The sequence below is a fragment of the Meriones unguiculatus genome, chromosome 1 (assembly GCF_030254825.1).
Source record: "Meriones unguiculatus strain TT.TT164.6M chromosome 1, Bangor_MerUng_6.1, whole genome shotgun sequence".
Classification (NCBI taxonomy): Eukaryota; Metazoa; Chordata; class Mammalia; order Rodentia; family Muridae; genus Meriones; species Meriones unguiculatus.
The window spans coordinates 2,852,124-2,875,527 of NC_083349.1; the positions used below are offsets into that span (position 1 = coordinate 2,852,124).

The following is a 23,404-nucleotide window of genomic DNA, read 5'->3' on the forward strand; positions in this document are numbered from 1 at the left end:
GCCAGTGCGACTCTGTGACGGGCCTGCAGCAGCCCCCAGTGGACATGGGGGCTTTGACTGATGCCTTAGAAATACTCCTGCGCAAAGCTGCACTGGAACAGCGGGGATGTGGAACACGTTCTCAATGGCCCTAACACACACTTCCTTGTTTATTCCAGATTCCCTCTCTGGGTCACTGTCACGGTCCCCGCCTTTCCTGCAAGCCGCCATCTTGACCCCGTCAGTGCCGCCGCTGAAGAGCTGTGATATCCCCGGGAGTGACTCACAAATGCTGGGAAAAAATCCATCCATTTTTGAGGCAGGGTTTCACAGTGGAGACTGGGCTGGCCTCAAACTCCAAGTCCTCTGCTTTTGCCTTCGCTGAGATTACAGGCACGTGCCGTCATGCCTGGCATATCTTCGTGTACTTAAACATAGGTTCCATCGTTTACCTGTCATTCATTTTATGTATTTATGTGTGTGTGTGTACGTACAGGTTTATATGGGGGGGTGTATGTGTGTAGAAATGCACAGGCCACAGCACAAATGAAGGGCAGAGGACAAAACTCAGGTGCTGGTGCCCCGTCCCCTGCTGCGCAGTCTGCTCGCTGTTGGCTGCTGGATCTGTTCACCAGCGTGGCTTTGGGGTGCTTCTGTCTGGGCCTCCCGTCTGTTGCACAAGCACCGTGATTACAGATGTGTGCTGCTGGGCCTGAATTCCGGGGATTCAAACTTGGGTCCTAATGCTTGTGGCAAGCACGGTGCCCCCCAACCCCCACTTTGCTTTCCTGAGACAGACTTTTTTTTAAATTTGTGATTTGGAACTCCCAGTTCAGCTGGGCTGGCTGGCTAGCAGGCCCCAGGGGTCTTCCCGTCCGGTCCTCCCCAGAGCTGGGATGACAAAGGTGTGACACCACTACACTTGGCTTTTTACTTGAATTGACCCCAGGTCCCCACGCTTGCAGTATAAGCACTTTACCGACCAATCTTCCCAGGCTGCCACTAATTTTATTTTAATAATGTTTTGAGATGGGGGGGTCCCGATGTGCTGTTAAGATCAGTCTTGAGCTACTGGAGTCAAATGGTCCTCCCGCCTCAGCGTCCCAGGTTGTCGGGGCTACAGCTGTGCAGCTCTGTGGCCGGCCTCCCATAGGCAGCTATCGAGAAACAACTGCAGGTCTCTGGCATCCCTGGGCCAGCCGCTGGAGAGCTAGCACAAAGAAACCTGTTTCCCCTGGGGGCCATTAGAGTGAATAATCACAGATGACTCTGTAATGACAGTTTGCAGCACTCTGTAAGGAAGGCGAGGAATGGAAAGCAAGGATGAGGGGCCCTAAGGCTAACAGGAGAGGCAGTGCAAGGCTGTCCCCTAGGCAGCTTTCTCCCCATCTTGTAACCTTTCTCTGAAAGTGTCCCCTTGAGCACAGGGGCAGGCCTTGACACAATGTTGAACTATTTCGACAGCATAAGAGGCATCCAAGAAATCTGGCAGAGAGGCTCTGCAAGATGGTTCCATTTCCAGAACCCACGTGGTAGAACGAGAGAACTGACTCCTGTCAGCTTGCTCTGACCTCTGTGTGTGCACCACAGTGTGTGCATGCGTGCGCCCGCAAGCACACATTTGCACATGCACAATAAATACATGTACTAGAACATTTAAAGATTTGGCAGAGAGGTAGGGGGGCTGGGTGCCTGAGCCTGTCAGAGAGGCAAGAGAGGACTCTGGCTTTCCTCAGGCCACCAGGGTCTTTCTGACTGCTATTTCAGGGTATTGAGAGAACACTGGACCTAAAGTCAGAATAGTTCCTGCTTCGTTCTTCTCATCAACCTGTGCAGGAGGAAGATGGAGAGCCACTTTCTGCCTCAGTTTCCTCATCTACAATGCAAGTACAATTTCAGTCTCCTGGAATTATTACATAGATAAAAGGAGAATCTATAAAGGGGTTAAAGTTGTGGGCACCGTGCAATTTGAGATTGGACAAGCTGGACCTGGTGAAAGGTGCCGATGATCCCAATTAGGAAGCTGAGGCATGAAGATTGTGAGTTCAAGTCCAGCCTGGGCTACACAGCAAGACTCCCCCCGAACCTTCACGCGGCACTCTGCAATACATGCATGTTTAACCGTGAAACTGAGCACACATGCAACACGAAGCTCAACAGCCTTGTGAAACTGCTTTGGTTTCTCATCCTGGAGACCGGGTCCAAGCCTGCGGGAGTCACTGGCAATCACAGGTGTGGAGGAGCTGATTTGGAGGGAAGTTCTAAAGATTGTTTAACCTGACTCAGACTTTTTGTGGCTGAGGATGAGTCAACATTAGCTTAATTAAGACTCCAGGAGAACAGCAGTGAACGAAACGTGCGCCTGGGCCGAGCCCGGGGTCAGCGCCGGCCGCTCCGGCTCGCTTCCGCGCTGCTCCCGCCCACATCCGCGCTGCCCCATCCTCATTAGCCGACGGCCCGTGCGCCCCGCGCCCATTGGCCTCTCTGACGATGCGCTTCTCCTATAAGACGCCGCAGCTCGTCCGCAGGTGACCCTCCGAACTCCGGTGGCGCTGAGGTGAGTGGCTGAGCGGGCGGCCCCTCCCCGGGAGCCCGGATCTGGGGACCCCCGGCGGGGACAGGACCAACCTCCTGAAGTTGTCAGGGGAAAGTCCTGCCTCTGTGGGCTCCACTCTCCTTTTCTCTTTGGGGGACAGCAGACTATTCTTGAGAACCGCTGTGTGCCGGGAGCAGACTCTATCCCACGTCGGATTTCGGCTTTGCAGGGAGCCCTGTGTCTGTGTGACTCCATGCCATCAGGAACAAACACATTAATCTTCTTTCTTTTTTATTGTTTCTTCTTCCTCTATAAAGGGAACCCTCTCTTAAGTTGCACCAAAGGAAGGGCAGTCTCCGATGCTAGACCTCTCCGCACACCTGCACTCTGTACCTTCATCCCAAGTCACAATTGACAGACCCACAGATCCTTGAGCTTCAGAGCTAGTTAATAGGCCAGGTAAATTTAACCCTGATTAAATGTAACTGCCCGAGTTACAGAGGTTTTAGGTGAACGCTTGGAATGGAGACAGAGGCTACAAGCCCCAGAAATCTCTGCCTCTCATCTGCTTCCCAGATGACACAAGTCTTGGGATGCCAAGGTTGGGATTTTTTTAAAGATTTATTTATTTCTTATATATACATATTCTGCCTGCACCAGATCTCGCTATGGATGGTTGTGAGCCACCATGTGGTTACTGGGAATTGAACTTAGGACCTCTGGAAGAGCAGCCAGTGCTCTTAACCTCTGAGCCATCTCTCCAGCCCGGGTTTTTTTTTTTTTTTTTTAATTTTTAATTATTTTTTTCCGAGACAGGGTTTCTCTACGTAGCTCTGGCTGTCCTGGACTCACTCTGTAGACCAGGCTGGCATCCAACTCAGAGATCCGCCTGCCTCTGCCACCACCGCCACGCTCAAGGGTGGGATTCCAAGTGTTCCAGAGCTCAGTCAGTGGAGTTCACACGTTGTAGCTGCTGCTCTAGATGACTCTGGTCCTGGGGGAGGGAGCCGGCCTCTGCCTTGCCCTTCTGTAGGCTCCCTCTGTGTCCTGTGTGCTGGCTTGTATTCTGCCTCCACTTTAGTCCCACTTCCTACTTAGAAAAGAAAACCAAGGTCCCCAAGGATTCCTTTCAAACCGTTCCTTCCTGTAGCTTTCAATCTTGCTTTCAAACTGTGCCCACACTTCAGAAAGCCTCCTTCCCAGACGAGAGAACTCAAAGTCTCTCTTAATGGTGATGAAGATAAGGAAAGAAAGGGTTGGGGGGGTGCACGCATCCTTCATGATGCTCTGCCGAGGCTGCCAGTCAGTTGGCCTCCTTCTTGGCAGGTCTTATTTCCAGCATTGGATCCTGCACATTGGGGTACCTCCATTCAGGTAAGGATCCCTCCCTGCCTGTGAGGGTCACCCCTGTGTGTGAGGATGGCCCTGCCTGTGAGGGTGACCCTGTGTGTGGGGTGACCCTGCCTGTGAGGGTGACCCTGTGTGTGAGGGTGACCCTGTGTGTGAGGGTGACCCTGTGTGTGAGGGTGACCCTGTGTGTGAGGGTGGCCCTGTGTGTGAGGGTGGCCCTGTGTGTGGGGTGAGCCCCTGTGTGTGAGGGTGGCCTTGTGTGTGGGGTGACCCCCGCCTGTGAGGGTGACCCTCCCTTTTATTTCACCTGGCTGGAAAGGGGCTTAAAGGTGACTAGAAGGCTAAAGGGGGAAGGAAATGCCAGAGAAAATCATGGGGCTCTAAGAAGGACTTTGAGAGTGCTGGACGGATGCCCTTAGGCTAAGTGGATCAAAAGGCAACATTACCAGTGCTGTGGGAATGTGGCTGTCGGCACAGGCCTGATTTCGGGTCAGTCTGAAAATGTTCAGGACAGCAAAAGATGGGCACTGTCAAAGACCCAGTGTACACACGTATCCTCATGTTAGCTGATTTTACAAAGGAAACTGGAGGCCTGGCCCCCTTCTGAGGGAGCCTCACTGTACTTTGGGGTGCAAGACGTGTATGAACAAAGCATGCGGGGAAGCTACTCATGACAGGCGGTGAGGTGGGCCTTCCCTGAGGACCCAGACAGGGGCTGGAGTAACCGGGGAGCCTGCTGGAGGCTGGCTGGCGTGCTCAGTGCCCTCGGTGGTGGGAAAGTGGAAGAGGAAAAGGGAGCGCAGGGACACCCCAGGTTCCTTTGGTGGTGGACCGTCTAGGAGCGGGAGGTGGACCAAGCAACAAGGCTGCCCCTGCTGCTAACGCCCACTCCTCTGACCCTTCACCCTGCAGACTCACCATGATTGACGGCAATAAGGAGAGCAAAGAGCATTCCTCCGAAAGAGGGAGAGTGACTCTCATTTTTTCCTTAAAGAATGAAGTCGGAGGACTCATAAAAGCACTGAAAATCTTCCAGGTACGGACTTTCCATAACACCCATCTAAAAATGAGTCTTTGGAATTCTACTTAAAAATGTAAGGTGCTGTCGGCTCCTCAGCTATGGCCTGCGGGAGTCTCTTCACTTGCCTTCCTGGAGTGAGCAGTGGTTAAAAACACTGGCTGTTCTTGCAGAGGACACAGGTTCAGATCCCAGCACTCCCACACCAGGCAGTCACAGGGCTCTGATGGCGTCTTCTGGGCACTGCACACCTGTGCTGCTCAACACCCAGGTGCACACACATGAAGGAAGTACAGTATTGTTCAGTTCTGAGAAGGGTAAGAAATAGAGCAACTGAGAAGAGTGGACAGACAGCTAGGAAGGACACTGGGAGGAGCCGCTGCGTAAACCTGAGAGGTTCCAGCGAAATAAAGTGCTTTACACTTAAGGAAATGCCTGACCATGTGATATTGCTATTTTTAAGGGTACATTAATATTGTTAGGTGACAGAGTAGCAAGGATTCTGCAGTTCCATCATTTGCTACTGTCAGAGCCTCAGTGCACACGGCCCTTAAATATGTTTTCAGTTCAACATAGGGAGACTCATGGGCTAATTTGCATTTATGAGCCTAAAAATGTTCCTATTTAATTTTTTTTATTTATTAAGTGTATGAATTTGTATGTATTGTGTTCTCTCTCTGTCTCCCTTCCTCCCTCCCTCCCTCTGTGTGATGTCAGAGAACAGCTTGCAGGAGTTGGTTTTCTCCTTCCACCTTGTATGTTCTGGGGATTGAACTCAGGTTGTCAGACTTGGTTGCAGGAGCCTTTACCTGCTGAACCATTTTCCTGGCCCAAATGTTTATGTTTTTGGCCCAGTAATGCCATTTCCTTGAACTGTCTTTGTGTGTGTGTGTCTGTGTGTGTGTGTGTTACAGGTACACATGTGCAGAGGCCAGTGGATAATATCAGGTGCCACTCTCTATCATCCTCTGCCTTATTCCGTTAAGATAGGTCTGTCATTGAGCCTGGATGGCAGCCAGAAAGTCCCAGAGATTCCCGTGTCTCTAACCCACAGTGTGGGGTTCCCGGCAAGTGGCTGCACCAAGCTCCTTCTCTGGGTCCTGGGGATTCAAACTTGCATCTTTATGCTCACGTAGCAGGCCCTTCACTGACCAAGCCCTCTTCCACCCCCTCTCCTACAATCCTCCTGATGAAATATGGGTGGATCAGGCAGAATGTTTATTGAGCACTTACTATGTGCAGGGTGCTGGGCTCTACAGTAAGGACGCGGATCTGAGCAAACCACACAAGGCGCCTTCCCTCACAGAGAGTACGATCCGGCGAGGAGGCAGACGTTAAACAGCTTAGTGTGTGCACGACTATTATTATTATTACTATTATTAGCTGGGTGGTCACTGGGAGTTCATCTTTCTGCCTGTCTCAGTAAGGTAAGAGGAAACCCTGCCTACCTCATGCCATTAAGAATTAATGGTTAAACTGTTGAGAGGGCTTGAGGTTGTACAAGGTTCACGGTCAATAATGTCGGCTGTCACAATGCAGGGTTGTCTCTGCGAGGCATGTTGTTTAGCCATTCAAAGAGTGAACATTAATGTAGTCTGTCTCCAGAAGAGCCCGAGATGGGGCGCCAGCCGCGTGGCAGAGCCTCAGCCAGCTCCAACCTGTTTCTCTCCCTGGCTTCTCTGGTGATGAGGTGTAGAATATGAAGATTGCTTTTGCTCCCTCCTTGCCATGTGGCTTAATTTGTTCTCCAATGTGAACAATTATTGATACTCTCCCCCTTTTCCTTCACTTCCCCCCAAGCTTACTACTATGTTATTATTATTACTGCCTTACTGTGAGATAAACCTCCAGCTCTGAGCACAGTGGGCAAGGCTTCTGTCAGGTATAGCCTCATCTCTCTGTTTACTTATTATTTTGATAGAAAGTCTCACTAAGTTATCCAGGCTGCCCTCAAACTGAAGATCCTCCTGCCTCAGCCCCACCAGTAGCTAGGACTGAAGGCGTACACTAGGAAGCCTTACATTACCATTTCTTATTGAATTGATTACCTTTGGAAGTATATACTTGTATTTTTTTTTCTTCCATCACTTTTCAGTTTTCTTTATTGTTGGTTTCTGTATATGGTTTGAAAACTCCACACATTTCATAAATTTATAAAGAAAACACCAGCTTTCTGCTCTGTCTCTTATGGCTGTCATTTTACTTCTGAAGGGTATGATGAGGTTCCATACTCTTGTTTAATCTTACATTTTCTAGGAGGGAATTATTTTGCCATTAGTAGCACTAAACGCACCTTCTTCCTCCTCTCGGCTAATTCTGACAGGTGTTAAATTGTTTTTTAGTGCTAGTAAAAGTATTCTTCTCAAAAATGTCAGGTCCATGTGGTTTCTACCCTCTGCTCGACACAGGAGAATCACGTGAACCTGTTGCATATCGAGTCCCGGAAGTCGAAGAGAAGAAGCTCAGAATTTGAGGTTTTCGTTGACTGTGACATCGACAGGGAACAGCTGACTGACATCTTTCCCCTGCTGACGTCCCATACCACTGTGCTCTCCGTGGACTCGGCCAGTCAGCTTGCTGTGAAGCAAGACGGTAGGTTTGAGAAGGCAGAGCCTCCCGGGGAACAGCAAACACCCAGTGTGTGCCCAGCCTGTGTCCATCGTGAGGACAAGGACATGACAGGAAAGCTCTGTCTTTTCCACGTCCTCCCAGGGCGACTGTGAAGGAAAGACAAACTGTAGCTGCTCTGAATTCTGAGGAGAAACTGTGAGGCTGCTTTTGATAGAGGGCGGGAGTGAGAGAAGCCTTAGGTGAGAAGTGCTGGGTCAGAGGTCAACATTCTCTCTGAGCTAAAAATCTGCTTGAACCCACAAGCCTGGTTTCCCCATCCCTGCACTCTCAGAGCTTCCAGAGCCTCGTGTCTAACAGAGAGTAAATAGATACTTGAATCTGGGGGAACGTTGGCAGCGTCTGACATCAGTGATTTGAACCTATCGTGTACCACACTCGCACCAAAAACAATGGCTTCAGTGAGTGAAAGCCTGGTGAGAGTTTAGATGTTCAGATGGAAAAAAAGACTGAAGCTAAGGTCTCCATTACTGACAAAAAAAAAAAAAAATGTAATTTAGTTAAGACAAATGGGTTAATTTAGTAACTTCACACCCAGTGGGGTCTCTCCAAATCCACCACAGCATCTGGGGTGCGGCCGGGGCCGCTGCTCATCTGACATGCTTCCCTGTCATTGTTAAACTCTGGAGTCACCCCCACTTCTGGCTGGCAGAGAGCAATTCCCTGAGCCCCTGAGTGCCCTCTTCAAACAGAAGGAACACGCACATGCACACACGTTTACTGAATTGAAACAATAAATATATTTTGTAAAAATAGAAAAATTAGACATTTAGATATACTACTGTGCCTCAAACAAATACAGATATTAAAAGTCTTTGCTGGCCTGCAGAGTTCAATTATCCTCCTCTTCCTTCACAGAATAACTAGATATGTGTCTTAAAACATTTAAGTGCTCGTTACTTAAGTACAATGTTCTTTGGAACTTGTAAAATCAACCTGAAGATTAAAAAAAAATTAAAGCTAAATTTAAAATCTAATTCCTGGAAAGACAGTGGTTCATTTAAGTCATCTTTGTTTTCCTTCAGTATACAAGTTTCAGCCTCATCCAAGCGCTCTTGTTTCTGAATTTCTCTTTATTAAGACAGTCTCCTCTCAGTGGCTTTGGGGTTTTATTTTGCAGTTATGGAGAGCGTCCCTTGGTTTCCAAAGAAGATTTCTGACTTGGATTTCTGTGCCAACCGAGTGCTGATGTACGGATCCGAACTCGATGCCGACCACCCTGTAAATATTTTAAAAGTAGTCTAGTAAAAATAATTTAAGGCAAACTAAAAAGTAAGGGCAACTCTTAAACCTTTAAAAAGATTACAACTTTTTAAAAAAGGTTTATTGATTTAAATTTTCTGTGTATGGGTGTTTTCCCCTGCATGTGTGTATGTGCCTGAAGTGTCCCTGGAAGCCGGAGAAGGGCACTGAGTCCTCTGGAAGTGGAGCTGTGGATGGTTGTGAGACCCCGTGTAAGTGCTGGGAACTGAACCCTGGATCCTAAAGAGCAGCTAGTGCTCCTAACTGCTGAGTCATCCCCACAGCATCTAGGGACAACTATTGTTTTAGACATGTTAATAGCATCTGTTAGTTATACTGAGTTTCATTATACTATTTTCATACATAAATACGGTGTTTTGACTATACACACTCGGATTGCCCTGTCTGGTTCCTCCCCTCAAAGAGCAAGGGCAACTTGATTTTTCTAAACTACATAGAATTGGGGTTTCAGGCCTCAGCCGCGGTCCTCCGTGGTGGTAGAACCGAGTCAGCAGACAGGAAAGTATCCAGCTTCCTTGTCACGGAGATGTGCTCTGTTCCTGGCATCCGTTATTAAGTTATACCCAAGGCTCTGCAGCTGAGTGTCTGCAGTCATGTCCTACTGAAATGAGCTGGATTCTTTGACGTTACAGTAACAATGGGTCAGAAACCCCTCACCATTCGGCGCAGTTTGATTGACTGATTAGTTGGTGATCCAAGAAGTTGTTTCCTTGAAGAATTTTAAAGTTCCCTTTGATTACCTCATCTCTCAACTGGTTCTCCTGCCTCCATCCTTGCCATCCTCACATGCATGAGCCATCAGAATGTTCTAATGACCGTTTTCTCTCCTCTTCTATACATTACCAGTGGTTGGTCCACATAGCATTGTTATTCATGGTGGCAAGAAAGTAGACATGACATGGTCCAATGCCCATCAACTGAGGAGCAGGGAAAGGGTGGTAGGCAGTGGAGCCAGGCAATGGAATATTCCTGGCCATAAAAAGGCACGACAGATGGACATGCAGGTCGTGCCCATAATCCCAGAATTTGACAGTCTGAGGCAGGAGGATTACCTCTAGTCTTAGGTCAGCCTGGGATTCATAGTAAAACCATGTCTGACAAAACAAAATGAAATGGGCATGAAATGCCATGCTACCGCATGGTGAACTTTGAAGAACGCCAACCTCAAACGGCCTCATGTTTTGTGATTCAATTTACCTGGAGTATCCAGAAGAGGCACATTCACGGAGACAGAGTCGGGATCCCTAGTCCGCAGGCGCTGGGGCTTAGGGAGGGGAATGAGGAAGACATAGGACAGTGTTTCTTTCTGAGCTGACACAGTTTTTCTGAAATCAGATGGTACAAGTCCACCACCATACCACCCTGAACACACCCATATGGTCTGAAATTAAGGGTATGGATATTCGCTGGGCACAGTGCCAGGCCCATTGTCTCAGCCATATGCAAGTCTGAGGTGGGAGGATTACAAGTTTCAAGGCTAGCCTGGGCAACATTGACAAGATGTTGTCTCAAAATTAAAAAAAAGAAACAACAAAAAAATATGAACATGGTCGTTAATTTCTATGAATGTCTATTTCATGTCATATTGGCTATATCTACTCAGTAGAGTGGCTAGTCTAAAGGAGATCACCAAGATAGCTGCAAGGTCAAATCCAAGCTCTGGAACAGACCTACAACCTGCTGGCCCCAAACAAGTCTTGCACTGTGGCTTGCATTTTTTTTTTTTAACATGTTTTCCTTCCTTTGCACTTTTTCACATCCTTTCTGTCCTCCACTGGCTCTCTCCACACAGCAGACACGGCCTGGGGGGATCAGTGCTGGGAAGCTTAGTTCAGCTAAGGAACTATCTTAAATATTAATTTCTATTTTAGCATTATTCGCAGTGCTGGGTCAAGCATTCTAGGCAGACATCCTGTTGCATATTTACAGCCCAGCCTTACTGTTTTATTACTAGTTTCTACCATAGGTAACATAACTGAAGATATGGTCACGTGACTAAGGAAAAACTAAGATAAGAGCTGCGCACTGAACGAGAGTGGTACTTCTCTAGTTAGTCTTTCATCTTTGTATTAACTGTCGGGCCTTTTGTATATTAAGTAACATTTTTCTTTGTAGCCACTAGATGAAAAGGCTATCATGTAACTGATGACTTCAAAATAAAAATTGTTACATATCTCTAAGTGACACTTGCTTGAGGTAACAATTATGTAGTTCTTTTTTTAATCTTTTTTTGTTATTATTATTTATTATAACTTACTCACGTAATTATGTAGTTCTTTAATATCTCAAGTCGAAACAGTGACGTGTTCTTCTAAACGTCATTTTCAAGTGTTTTTAGTTTCATTTTTTAACTAATTTCAATTATCAGGGCTTCAGAGACCACGTCTACCGTAGGAGACGGAAGTACTTTGCAGAGCTGGCTCTGAGCTATAAGCAGTAAGTGCACTACAAGCCCACATATCTAACTTTGAGGTAACAAAATAGCCAAAGAAATGGAATAAGCTGTATTTACTTAGTAAATGAGGGCCAGATAAGTGTAACTAACTACAATGCAGACTTCCTCATGTTGATCTCATCAGTGGGGACCCCATTCCCAAGATTGAATTCACGGAAGAAGAGATTAAGACCTGGGGAACCATCTTCCGAGAGCTAAGCCAACTCTACCCGACCCACGCCTGCAGGGAGTACCTCAGAAACCTCCCTCTGCTCTCGAAATACTGTGGCTATCGGGAGGACAACATCCCCCAGCTCGAAGACGTGTCCAAGTTTTTAAAAGGTAGGGGGCCAGCAGAGCTGTGTCAGGGACCGTTGATCTGTCTCCACTGTGGCAGTGTCCGGCGAGGAGGAACACAGTCTAGTTATGTGGAGGGCTAGAGTCTCCTGGAGCACTGGATCCAGGACCAGGCGTCACATTGAGAGAGGAGGCTCTCAACCTTCCAGGTTTTAATACAGCACCTCATGTTGTGCTGACACCAACCATAAAATTATTTTTGTGGCTACTTGTTTTTTTAAACGTTAATTTGTCATTTATTTTTATGAGTGCTCTATCTGCACATACATCTCCATGTCAGAAGAGGGCACCAGATCTCATATAGATGGTTGTGAGCCACCATGTGGTTGTTGGGGAGTGAACTCAGGACCCTTGGGAGAACAGACAGAGCTCTTAACCTCTGAGCCACTTCTCCAGCCCTTGTTGCTACTTTTTGACTCTAATTCTTGCTATTGTTATGAATTATAAGGTAATTATCTGTGTTTTCTGATGGTCTTAAGACGACACTTTGAAAGGGTCATCTGGCCCCCTGAAGGGGTCACAACCTATAGGTTGAGAACCACTCACTTAGAGCATGAGAACAAGGTGAGCAGAATTGCAAGGGAATTTGAAAATGGGTCACATAGGTAAAATAAAGGACACTTTGGGTGTCAGCTTGGAGATGTAAGGGATGTTTACTAAATGCTTAAACATTGGACAAATTGGAAACTCTACCAGATGACTTTTAAATAAAGGAGACCTTATTAGAAGAGCCGTGTGAAACCAGGTTTGTAAAGTGCTTAGATCCTATCAACGAGGGCATCTGTGTCTGCAGGGACATGGTAGAGGAGGCTACGGTCTCCGATGGCTGTGTGGTCTCTGCTGTGTGGTCTCTGTGGCTGTGTGGTCTCTGAGGCTGTGTGGTCTCTGCTGTGTGGTCTCTGAGGCTGTGTGTTTTCTGAGGCTGTGGTCTCTGTGGCTGTGTGGTCTCTGCTGTGTGGTCTCTGAGGCTGTGTGGTCTCTGAGGCTGTGTGGTCTCTGCTGTGTGGTCTCTGTGGCTGTGTGGTCTCTGTGGCTGTGTGGTCTCTTCGGCTCTGTGGTCTCTGCTGTGTGGTCTCTGAGGCTGTGTGGTCTCTGCTGTGTGGTCTCTGAGGCTGTGTGTTCTCTGAGGCTGTGTTCTCTGAGGCTGTGTGGTCTCTGTGGTTGTGTGGTCTGCTATGTGGTCTCTGAGGCTGTGTGGTCTCTGCTGTTGGGGGGTCTCTGATGCTAGAATGTGTTTCTAGTGGCTGGAGGATTTCTTGAGTGTTTTTCCACACAAAGATTCTATGATTTTTGTCACGAAGGAGTGTGTGAAACTTGAAGAGTAAACAAAAGGTCTGGACAGGTCTGTTTGATTCGGGCCTCTTTATTTTTTTTCTAGCTGATGTAGAAGGTAAATGATCATGGCTCTCTAGACTCTACTGTGCTTAAGGAAAATCAGTACCTCCTTTTTGTCTCAGCAAATCAGAGACCGTGGGGGAAGTGCTGCCCTACAGTGCTGGGACTGGCCACAGGGTCAAGGGAACACCAGGCTAGAGTTCTCTCTCCGAGCTGTGTCTAAGCCTGGAAGTTCTGCTTTTGGTCACATTGGTAATCTTTTGTTCCTGGCTGAAAGTGTTGTCTGTGTTTCTTACATGGATTGTTGACAAACATCTTCCCATTTATTCAACCTCTTAATTATCCTTATTTTAAAAAATACATAAAAACCTAAAGGAAATAAACAGGAGAACACGGTATCATTTCATGAGGGCAGAGACCATGTTTGCGTTTCCTATTAGAAACTAGGAACAGTAACTGCAGGTGGCCCCACTGGGCTGTGTGCCTGGGCTGGGTGTTGGAGGCTGGTCCAATGCTAATTACTGCCCAGTGGACACACCCACCCTTGTTTGTGTAAACCTGCTTAAAACATTATACCTGATTGGTTCATTAAATGGCCTATACCTGGGCGAGGCAGAATGGGGTAAGCGTGGCTAGGTTCCGAGCTTTTGAGGATGGTAGAATCACAGGACAGATAGAGGGACAGGAAGAGAGGAAGAGGGAGGACGTCAGGATGGGTTAGCCTGGAGAAAACACCACATGGGCCCAGGAAGGACTACAATAATGGTGTGAAAAGGCCCAGATGAATAATAAAAGCAAGTACCATGGGATTGTGGATGGAAGGTAGACCAGATGAGAAGGTGGATGGCACTGGATGGGTGCTGGGAGATGGATGGTGAGAATATTGAGACAGTGTAGGTGAAATATCTGCCCAGCCCAAGGTAAATAAGGCAATTATAAACTCTATGTCTTATTATTTGTGATTGTGGGTTAAATAATACCGCCATGATATTAGGGCTAATAATAAACATTTTATAGCCCAATGCTCTTTTTTTTTTTTTCAATGTTCTACATCCCACAGGCGTTGTTCAGTCAGGCTTGCAGGCAACATTTGCTGTGGTTCTAAAACTGAAAGCTGTTCCCTGGGGTTCTGGAGATGGGCTGGCACAGAGCCATTCTGCTGTTTCAAGAACAAGTGTCAAAGACAGAAGCCAAAATTAGGGGACAGCTCCCATGAAATGTCAGATGAGGGTACGGATTTAGTTAAACGTGGTGGCGACTGGATACATGTGGTTTTTTTACATCGTAAATAATTATTATGTACTTGATTAAAATACTAGGGGCTTGGCTACACTAGCCATGTGTTAAGAGCTCCGGAGGGACAGATGGCTGTTGTCCACTGGGCAGCACCACAGGGAGCATTTCCATCCAGCCATGCGGAGACTCTGGAGAGTGCTCTGCCCGTGGGGGTGGCGCCAGCTTACTTAGCAACCAATGGCGCTGGAATGTCAGTGTTAGAGGGTTTAGTGCGAGCTGCAAGACAGAGTGCACAGTGATCTCTAGAGTTACCGAGGCCCAGTAGCTCAAACCCCTTTTCTAGCACACAGAGGACAGTCTTAGCATTCGGGTGGAAGGGAACCATCCACCTCTATCGTCTTCTGTGGTCTTTGGGAACATTATTCCATGTTTATAGCTGTTCCAATAAAGAGAACAATCCTTTTGCAAGCACCATTGATGTGGTGTGTGGAAGGGTCTGCCCATGGGATGTGCTTAATCATGCTTAGCTTCCTGTAGCTTATTTTGCTTTTTTCATTTCCACATCAGTGGTCTGTGTGTGAGGTGAAGGATTTCTGTTTTCTCCCTTGTTTTGCAGAGTGCACAGGGTTTTCCATCCGTCCTGTGGCTGGTTACCTCTCACCGAGAGATTTCCTGTCAGGGTTAGCCTTTCGAGTCTTTCACTGCACTCAGTATGTGAGACACAGTTCAGATCCTCTCTATACCCCAGAGCCGTAAGTACCTCAGGCGTTCATCTGTCACATGGTTATTTACAGTAGTGACACCCACTTCACAAAGCGTCTTGTAAACGTTAAACGTGCGGCTATGTCGAGCCTTTAGAATAGTGACCGACGTTAAAGTGTATCCCATGACTTATTCAACCGGCTATTTATTATTATATGTCAACTTTCTTGATGTCATGTGCAGCTCTGTGCACAAGGGATGTAAAAATTACGGTCTTCATATATAAAGTTTGTATTTTGGGAGTTTATACAAATGTGAACAAGTGAGTGTCCTGTGTGTCATGTCGGATAATGGTGTGTGGACGGGGAACAATAGAATCAGGGAAGGAAGGAGGCATGTTTGTGGGTGTTGTTTTGAGAAGTGTGATCAGAGAGGGCCGTGGTGAGGAAACATGTGAGGCAGAGCCCTGACGTGGGTGGGGGACTTGAAATGTTGTTGGGACAAGATTTCTCCTGTTAACCAGAGTGAGAACAAGGTTGGCTTGGGACAGTTGTTGCATGTGTGACAATCACAATGCTGTGACTGACTGTGTCTCTGTTACAGAGACACCTGCCATGAACTCCTGGGCCATGTTCCTCTGTTGGCTGAACCCAGTTTTGCTCAATTCTCCCAAGAAATTGGCCTGGCTTCTCTTGGAGCATCAGAGGAGACTGTTCAAAAACTGGCAGCGGTATATATCTAAAAATAGCTGTATAGTCCAGGATTCTCCACTGGGTGTGGCTAGGAGTATTTGGTCATTTTGAAGTCCATGTTCAAGGCAACCATTAAAAAACTTGCTTTTACTTTAAATGCTTATGGATTTAAATAATGTTGAATGAAGACATGAAAATTTAGGGTTTCTCAAAAAGAAACACAGTTTTAAAACAAGACAGAAGCAAAAGTTTGCTTTAATATACGAGGTTTTAGACAAAAAAATGAGTGGTATGTTATGAACCAGGGAAGGAAGGGCATTCTAGGATGAGGCACATGGCAGATGAGAATGGGCTTGGTGCTGCTGGGGAGAGCTGAGGGTGGAGGGGGCGTGTGGAATAGGCTGACTGGTTCTGAAGCTGTGGCTTAGGAATGCTAAGGGTTCCTGAGAGCTTCTGTGGAGTGGTTTGGGACAAAATTATTAATATGTAAAAGATATAAAATGTATTTTTTAATGTGATGGACAAGGTGCGGCTGCCGTGTACTAGGTGAGGTAGTTTAAAGAGTATCCACATTTCTTTGAAAAGGGGATTAAAATACCCAGCCCTCTTCTAACTACATAACTGTGAAGCTGAGCTTTCTTCATATACTTGAACCAAAACAACATATTGCAAAAGATTAAATACAGAAGCAGATATGGCAATCCGTCTGCCTTCTCATCAGACATTAAATAATGTCTAGCCAGACACAGACAAGATGTGAAGAGTGTTGGGTGAGCTGATTCAGTCACTCCATGCTGTGAATCCATAGGATTATAACTGTTAAAAACTAAAAGCAGACAAAGCCAGTGCCACCAAACGTGAGCCCATGGTTGAAGGAAGAGCCGGTTCAGGAAGCTGTTCGCTGACCTCCACAGGCATGTGCTCACGGGCAAATAAATGTAAAAGAAATTAGGTTAAAGCTAAAAGGAAGAGGGTGGAAAGGTGGCTCCATATTTGGGAGCATTTTCCTGCTCTTCCAGAAGACCCAGGTTCCATTTCCCAGCACCCACATTAGGCAGCTCCATGGGATCCCAGGCCCTCTTCTGGCCTTTGTGGTTGCCCACATACATACACATAAATAATAAAAATAAAAAACAAAAAGATGAATAACAATTATAAAACAATGCTCCTCTTATTTTACTTTTCGTTTTATAAAATGTGCTTTCATTAAAGTGTAACTTATATTACCATACAGTGGGGTTTACCATATTTAAAATTGATTTTCAAGCACCTAAATTGTTTCTTGGTTTTAATCTGATCAATATAGCTGGGGTTACACATACACAGGGAGAGATCTTGGGACTGGTAATTTTCAGCTGTATATGAGAGGGTCTACACTAAGTTTACAAAGTCCTGATGTACATCAGGACTGGACTGTGAAAGGACTTGGAACCTGGGCTGGAAGCCTTGGGCTTGATTCTGGGTGTACCTTGGGTGAGCGACTAAGATCGGGAACTTGCTTTAGAGCGACGTGCTCACAGTGAACATGATATTGACGTCCTTTTGCAGTGCTACTTTTTCACTGTGGAGTTTGGTCTGTGCAAACAAGATGGACAGCTGAGAGTCTTTGGTGCCGGCTTGCTCTCTTCCATCAGTGAGCTCAAAGTAAGAGTCATCAGTCTTTACACATACTGTCCACCGACAGGATCCACATGCCCGGAGGCAGGGCTTGCACCTGAGCTAGCACTTACCATAGGGAAGATTTGAGGTGGCAGGAAACATAATTTGAGACCATTTTTCTCTACTCTCCCAAATTTCTAGGAAAAAAAAAAATGTGTCTTTCAAATAGAAAGTGTTTTAAAGCTTTAAACAAATTTCTGGGATACAAGCAGTAAGTTCTGTATCAAGTAGGGAAATGAAGTCTATTTGCTGAAGACAGGAATAAGGTCTGTGTCGTTGCTGTGCAAGCTACCGTCCTGTGCTCAAGGAGGCTGCTCTCCGGTGCTGGGTCTAAGGCAAGCGTAAGAGTGACTAGAGGAGGTACACAGTAGGTACCATAATGCCTAAGTAAATAAGTGAACAGATAAGGGTGCCCGGAAGCCTCCTGTGTGATGAAGAGTTAAAATGAAACAACAGAGATGACCCTGGGTTACTTGTGGGGGACAGCAAGCTTTTTAATTTTTGTCTAGCCTGGATGAAGTAGAGATGTGGGAAGGCAGTTTGGGGCTGCAGTCAGGGCCCTGCATATCTCGGAGCAGAGGTGTGCCAGCCGCAGCAGCCATGCATTCTGTGAAGACAGGCGGTACTTGATGGTTGTTCTTTTCCCCCAGCATGCGCTTTCTGGACATGCCAACGTTAAGCCCTTTGACCCCAAGGTTGCCTGCAAGCAGGAATGTCTCATCACAAGCTTCCAGGATGTCTACTTTGTATCCGAGAGCTTTGAAGATGCAAAGGAGAAGATGAGGTAAAATCTGTGTCCATCGAGCCTCTGTTTGCTGCAAAAGTAATGTCCAAACATACAACAGTCATAGGTACGAACGAGGAGGTTAATTGGGAGCCCACCAGGAGTCTTCAGCCTGAGACATGTCCGTTGTTTAGAGGAGGTTGAATATTGTATGTTAAGTAGTTGCAAGTGGAATGGCCTGCATTGAGAGATTGGCGCCTCCCCTTTCTTTCCCAGCAGAGTTTATAGCTCAGCAGGAAAAAAAGAAATTAGAGACAAGATACTGTGGTAACATGAAAAGTGGCAAGAATGGAGCTAGAGAGGAAACACAGTCTTGCCTCCATCAGTCTCCTCTCCCACTGGAGAATCACGGAAATCTTAGAGGTGGCGAGACAGGTGGGAAGACAAGCTAGAACTTAGATGTGTTAAGTTTTAGGCTGGAATGGCACGGGATAGAAAGAGATAGAAAGTCATGGGGATATTCCAGTGCAGGCAGAGCTCCTGACTCTATCACAGAGCATACAGTCAAGGCAGAAGAACTGGGGCACAGATGCTTTTGAGGAGATTCTTGCAAACCTCAGGTGAAAGTAAAACCTGGACTAAGGTAGAGACAGCAGGAAGTGACAATGGAAGCAGGATTCAGAAAACAGCATGAGGTCATGAAGCAGATAGGGGTTGAGATAATGCTTATCTTTCAGGGGCTTGCTATGCACAGAATGGAGTAACAATAGCAGCTGGGCTTTTTCTAGCACAGATGGCATTCTTGTGCAAAGCTTCAGCGGTTCCTGCTGGGGAGGCCAGATGGATGGGAACCTGGATTCCAGTCCCCAAGCATGCACACTTGTTCTCAGCTGTGCAGTTATCCTTTGGGGTCCTAAACATGATTGCTCTGTAGGGTGCTAAGTACGAGGATCAAATGTTGGCTTGATAATGAAGGCAGGTTTTAAACCTTGAGGAAAGGGAGAATTCAAGTCCCGTGAGAAGAAGCCAGAAACACCCTAAGCAGAAAATTCACACAAACACAGCAGGATAGGACTCTTCTCTCTCTCTCTCTCTCTCTCTCTCTCTCTCTCTCTCTCTCTCTCTCTCTCTCTCTCTCTCTCTTTCTCCCCTTTTGTTATGTAAGGCAGAGCCAAGGAGGAGTCTGTGGTTCAGTATTGCCATTATCATCTGACAGATAAAGCTGCTGTGGTTGATTCCCTTGGTGAAGCCAAGGGGTCAAGAGATGGATTGTGGAGCACTTCCATGGCAAGAAACATGGGATTAATGTCCAGTATGGGAGCATGGCCAGGGGAAAGATGGACAGGGAGGGGGAGAGGGAGAGATTGAACACTTCATCTTTGAGGCCACAGTAGATGCTGTTGAGGCCACTGTTCTCAGGACAAGGAAAGCAGCTGTGTATATGTGTGTGTGTGTGTGTATGTGTGTGTGTGTGTGTGTGTGTGTGTGAGAGAGAGAGAGAGAGAGAGAGAGAGAGAGAGAGAGAGCAGGTCTCTGTCCTTGAGTTTTGTCACCTACCCTCATAGGAATTAATGCTCCCTTACTTATTGTCTTAACTAGAGAATTTGCCAGAACCGTGAAGCGCCCATTTGGAGTGAAGTACAATCCATACACACAGAGCATTCAGGTTCTGAGAGACACCAAGAGCATAACCAGTGCCCTGAACGAGTTGCGGTATGACCTCGATGTCGTCAGTGATGCCCTGGCGAGGGTCAGCAGGTGGCCCAGTGAGTGATGGTCTCCAGTCTGGATCCAGAAAGCCTCTGAGCATCAGTTCGGGGCCCGGGCCACTTTTTGCTCCCCCGAAGACCTGTGTGAGGAGGGTCAGCAATCCCAGCTTATCGAAGTGTGTTACCTCTCTCTGTAATAAGTCACTCGCCGTGAAAACGCATACCTGGATGCTCTAGCCACCACACACTGTTTTGATTTGTCTTTAGGTACCTGCTAGGGAAATATAATTCACATACCATGCATTTCACCATATTCCCATTTAAAATATTATTTCATTAAAATATAATTAAATCGTTCTTTCCCTTCCCTTTCTTCTCTCCAATCCCTCCCTCTCAGATTCACGGCCTTTCTACTGAACACCTGTTTTTGATGGGCAAGTTGTTTGACAGTGGCCATAGCTGGTCTCATTGTGATGCTGTTTTCCTCCAGTCTGCCATTAGCAAATGGTCATGTTGGATGCCCTGAGAGTGTATCTGTTACCACCACGGGCTCTGTGACAGCCCAGGCTTGTTCACACACTAGGCTTAAAGGAGACTAGCTGGCCCCACTGCTAGCACGAACAAAAGGACTTTGCTCTAAGCGCGACTAAGAAAACAGCTTCAAGTGCAGTGTGTGACAGGAATGCAGAGCTCACTAACACTCAGCCAGGCGTGAGGATGCCTACAATTCCAGTGCTCTCTGGCACTTTACTTCAAGGTGTCACACTGGGACATGAATGGGAAGGCAGTGAGGGAAGAGGGTAGGAAATGGGAAGGTGATAGAGTAAGGAAGGCATCTTGTCTCTTGATTGTAATTGTGAGGGCACGAAGGACTGGGGCACATGTCAGCTTTGTAGCTTTGGCATAAGCAGCTGTGTAAACTTTGCATTACTGTGGCAAAGTGCCAGAGGCAGTCCACTTATAAAGAGGAAAAGTTTATTTTGGATGCTTTGGACTATTGGAAGTTGTTCCTGTGCCTGTGGTGAAGCAAGGCATGGTGGGAGAATGTAGCAGAGCAAAGATATAAACTTCACAGAGGTTGGAAAGAGAAAGAGGGAGGGATTTAGAGAAGGAAGAAGAGAGGGATGGAGGGAGGAGGAGACATACAGAAACAGACAAGGACACACACACACAGAAAGAGAGTCTATAGTGCAGTTTGCTACCAGAATAGGAGTTAATGTATTAGCTGCTCTTCCAGAGGACCTGATTTGATTCCCAGCACACATCTATTACTCCAGTTTCAGGGGTTCCAATATCTTCTGGCCTCCATGGATAGCAGGCAGGCATGCAAGTAATACACAGACATACACAAGACAAAACATCCATACACATAAAAAAATGAAAACTCCACTTCTGATTTTCACATTAATAGTAATTTGTATTCTGTTGAACATGTTTCATCTCAAGCCCACTAGATTTTTTTTTTTACACTACATTTAAAAAAAATCCTTTTAAGAATTCAGATGGGCTGGAGAGGGGCTCAGAGGTTAAGAGTACTGACTGTTCTTCCAGAGGTCCTGAGTTCAAGGCTCACAACCATCTAAAATGTGATCTGATGCCCTCTTCTGGCACACAGGTGTATATGCAGATAGAGCACTCATATACATAAAACAAATAAATCTTTAAAAAAAAAAAAGGGTTCAGAGGAAACTCTATTTCATTCCATGCTCTCCAAGGAAGCAGACCCAGGAAGGGTAACTCAGCCATCTCAGATTTTCATAGATGTACTCACTCTAACAGATATTACACACACATTCAGCAGTAAGTAAATATGTTAGTTCTGAGTAGCCTGAAGTACAGTCCAGCTAGTTCATAGTCTGCTCGGTTACCAGGGAAAGTGCTGTAAAGAAATCCTAACCAATAGCAAATAGAGATTGCTTTCTGCTGTGTCTGGGTATTTCCGTAAGACTCCGATGCTGGAGAGTCAGTTATTAGCTTTTGAATGACAGCGCTCAACATTTGTTCTGACTAAAGCTCTTTATAATAAACGGTGAAGCCACAACTTTATCACTTGTAACTTCAAGATGGCAGAAATACTTAGTGGCAGGCTTGACTTTGTCTAGCCTCTGATTCTGGAATATTTGGGAAATCAGGATTTTAAAGAATCTTTTAATAATGATTGGAACATCAGGACAGAGCTGAACCAAAAGCACCACTTGTAATTCCCTACCAGAGCCATTCCTCGGCAACAGCAGTGTGTTTGACTTTAAAGAAAACACAAATGCTAATCGTCAGAGCGCCTACGTGCCTTAAGCTCATACTTTGGCATTTGGAGTTACATAAGTAGCAAGATACAGAAAAATACACAGAATTATTGCTCATCTTTAGGTTGGCTTCCAAAGCAGAGAAAGAAAAGAGCTGGGACTTCTCAAACGCAATAAATAACAGAGACCATATGTTAATTTCCAGGAAATGGATAAAGCAAAATTGTGTCCTATTTCACTCCTCTCTTCATCATAATGTGTAATATACATTTATAATTTAAATGTTTATTAGTCCACTACATAATAAACTCAAAGCTCATGTTCTCAAAAGGTGTGTTTTAAAAAAGCACATTTAAATTTTTTATTTTGTGTGTGTGTATGTGTGTGGGCCCCAGAAATCAAACTACAGGTTTGGCCACAAGCACTTTTATCTGCTGAGGCATTTTGCCCCTCAAAAAGTATTTTATTTTATTTTGTCAAACATACATTGAAAACATGCTCAATTTTATTTTCACAAATTTATTTGTTTAGAGACCCTAGCAATGTTGATGGTTGGTACAAAAGGTCAGCTCTGGGGGAGGACAATGTATCAGAAGAAAGGATGAAAATGCCACACTGGAACCTGTTACTTTGTATACCAACCTAAAGCATTTCTTAAAGAAAATGCAAAATATAAAATAAAAACTATATACCACTCTAGTTCCTTGAAGAGTATGGTCATGAGTACATCTGGCCATCGTCACTTCCTCTTGGGAAGGCTTCTTTCTGACGTTCCCTGTCTGAACATGAGCTACGTCTCCTGTGCTGAGCTCCTGGGAGGGCGCTGTAAGAAGCAGATTCATGGGGCTGAAGAGACAGCTCATCGGTTGAGAGCACTCATTCCTCTTAGCGAGGAACCGAGTTTGGTTCCCGGCACCTACATCTGGCAGCCTAGAGCTGCCTGTAACTCCAGCTCCAAGGAGCCGCTGCCCTCTTCTGGCCTCCAGTATCTTAATTTCTACTTGTAAAGAATCATTCACGCTAACCGTTTTAACCAGCATCCCCACACAGCTGCTGCGTGATTCTTTCTCCAGAGAGGGTCAGTTGTGTCCCGCAAGCAGTGCACTTACAGTGGCGGGGAAAATCTTCCTCGTCCGATTAGGGGTGGAGTCAGTGAGAGGCGGAGCTTCAGCTCGGAGGGGCTGGCCTGCTTCCAGCTCACCTCTGCTCTCAAGTGTGTAGCCTTTAGGGATCCCACTGAATCCTACATTAGGAGGCCTGGGTTCTCCACCTGTCCCTACTTCACTCTCCCCACCCTCTCCCCAGTACTGCTCAGTTTCTCACCTGCTGCTCCCAACCCCGATTCTTAGCCTCCAAGTCATTGCTTGGTCAATGAGCAAGTGCTTCAAGGAAAGAACTGCCCGGTGTAACCTCCCGGCTTCCTGTCGTGGCCCCTTGAATTACTACTGTTGTTTTGAAAGCTCTCCAGTGGCTTGGAACATATTCAAAAACTATTTTCTGAGAGTTGGCCCTGCCCCTCACCAGCTGTAGTACTCATGA

The 23,404-nt window shown here is 46.4% G+C and overlaps 1 protein-coding gene across 1 annotated transcript; it reads left to right on the top strand.

Moving 5' to 3' along the window:
- The first annotated feature begins 2,466 nt into the window (after positions 1–2,466).
- On the top strand, positions 2,467–22,052 carry Tph1 (tryptophan hydroxylase 1). The gene is made up of 12 exons (XM_021640401.2): positions 2,467–2,536; positions 3,842–3,889; positions 4,778–4,901; positions 7,292–7,475; positions 8,632–8,732; positions 11,143–11,210; positions 11,354–11,550; positions 14,753–14,888; positions 15,442–15,568; positions 17,079–17,174; positions 17,840–17,973; positions 19,513–22,052. The coding sequence occupies exons 3-12, from the start codon at positions 4,785–4,787 to the stop codon at positions 19,685–19,687; spliced, it is 1,335 nt and encodes a 444-aa protein (XP_021496076.1). The 5' UTR covers positions 2,467–2,536; positions 3,842–3,889; positions 4,778–4,784; the 3' UTR covers positions 19,688–22,052.
- Positions 22,053–23,404: the final 1,352 nt, after the last annotated feature.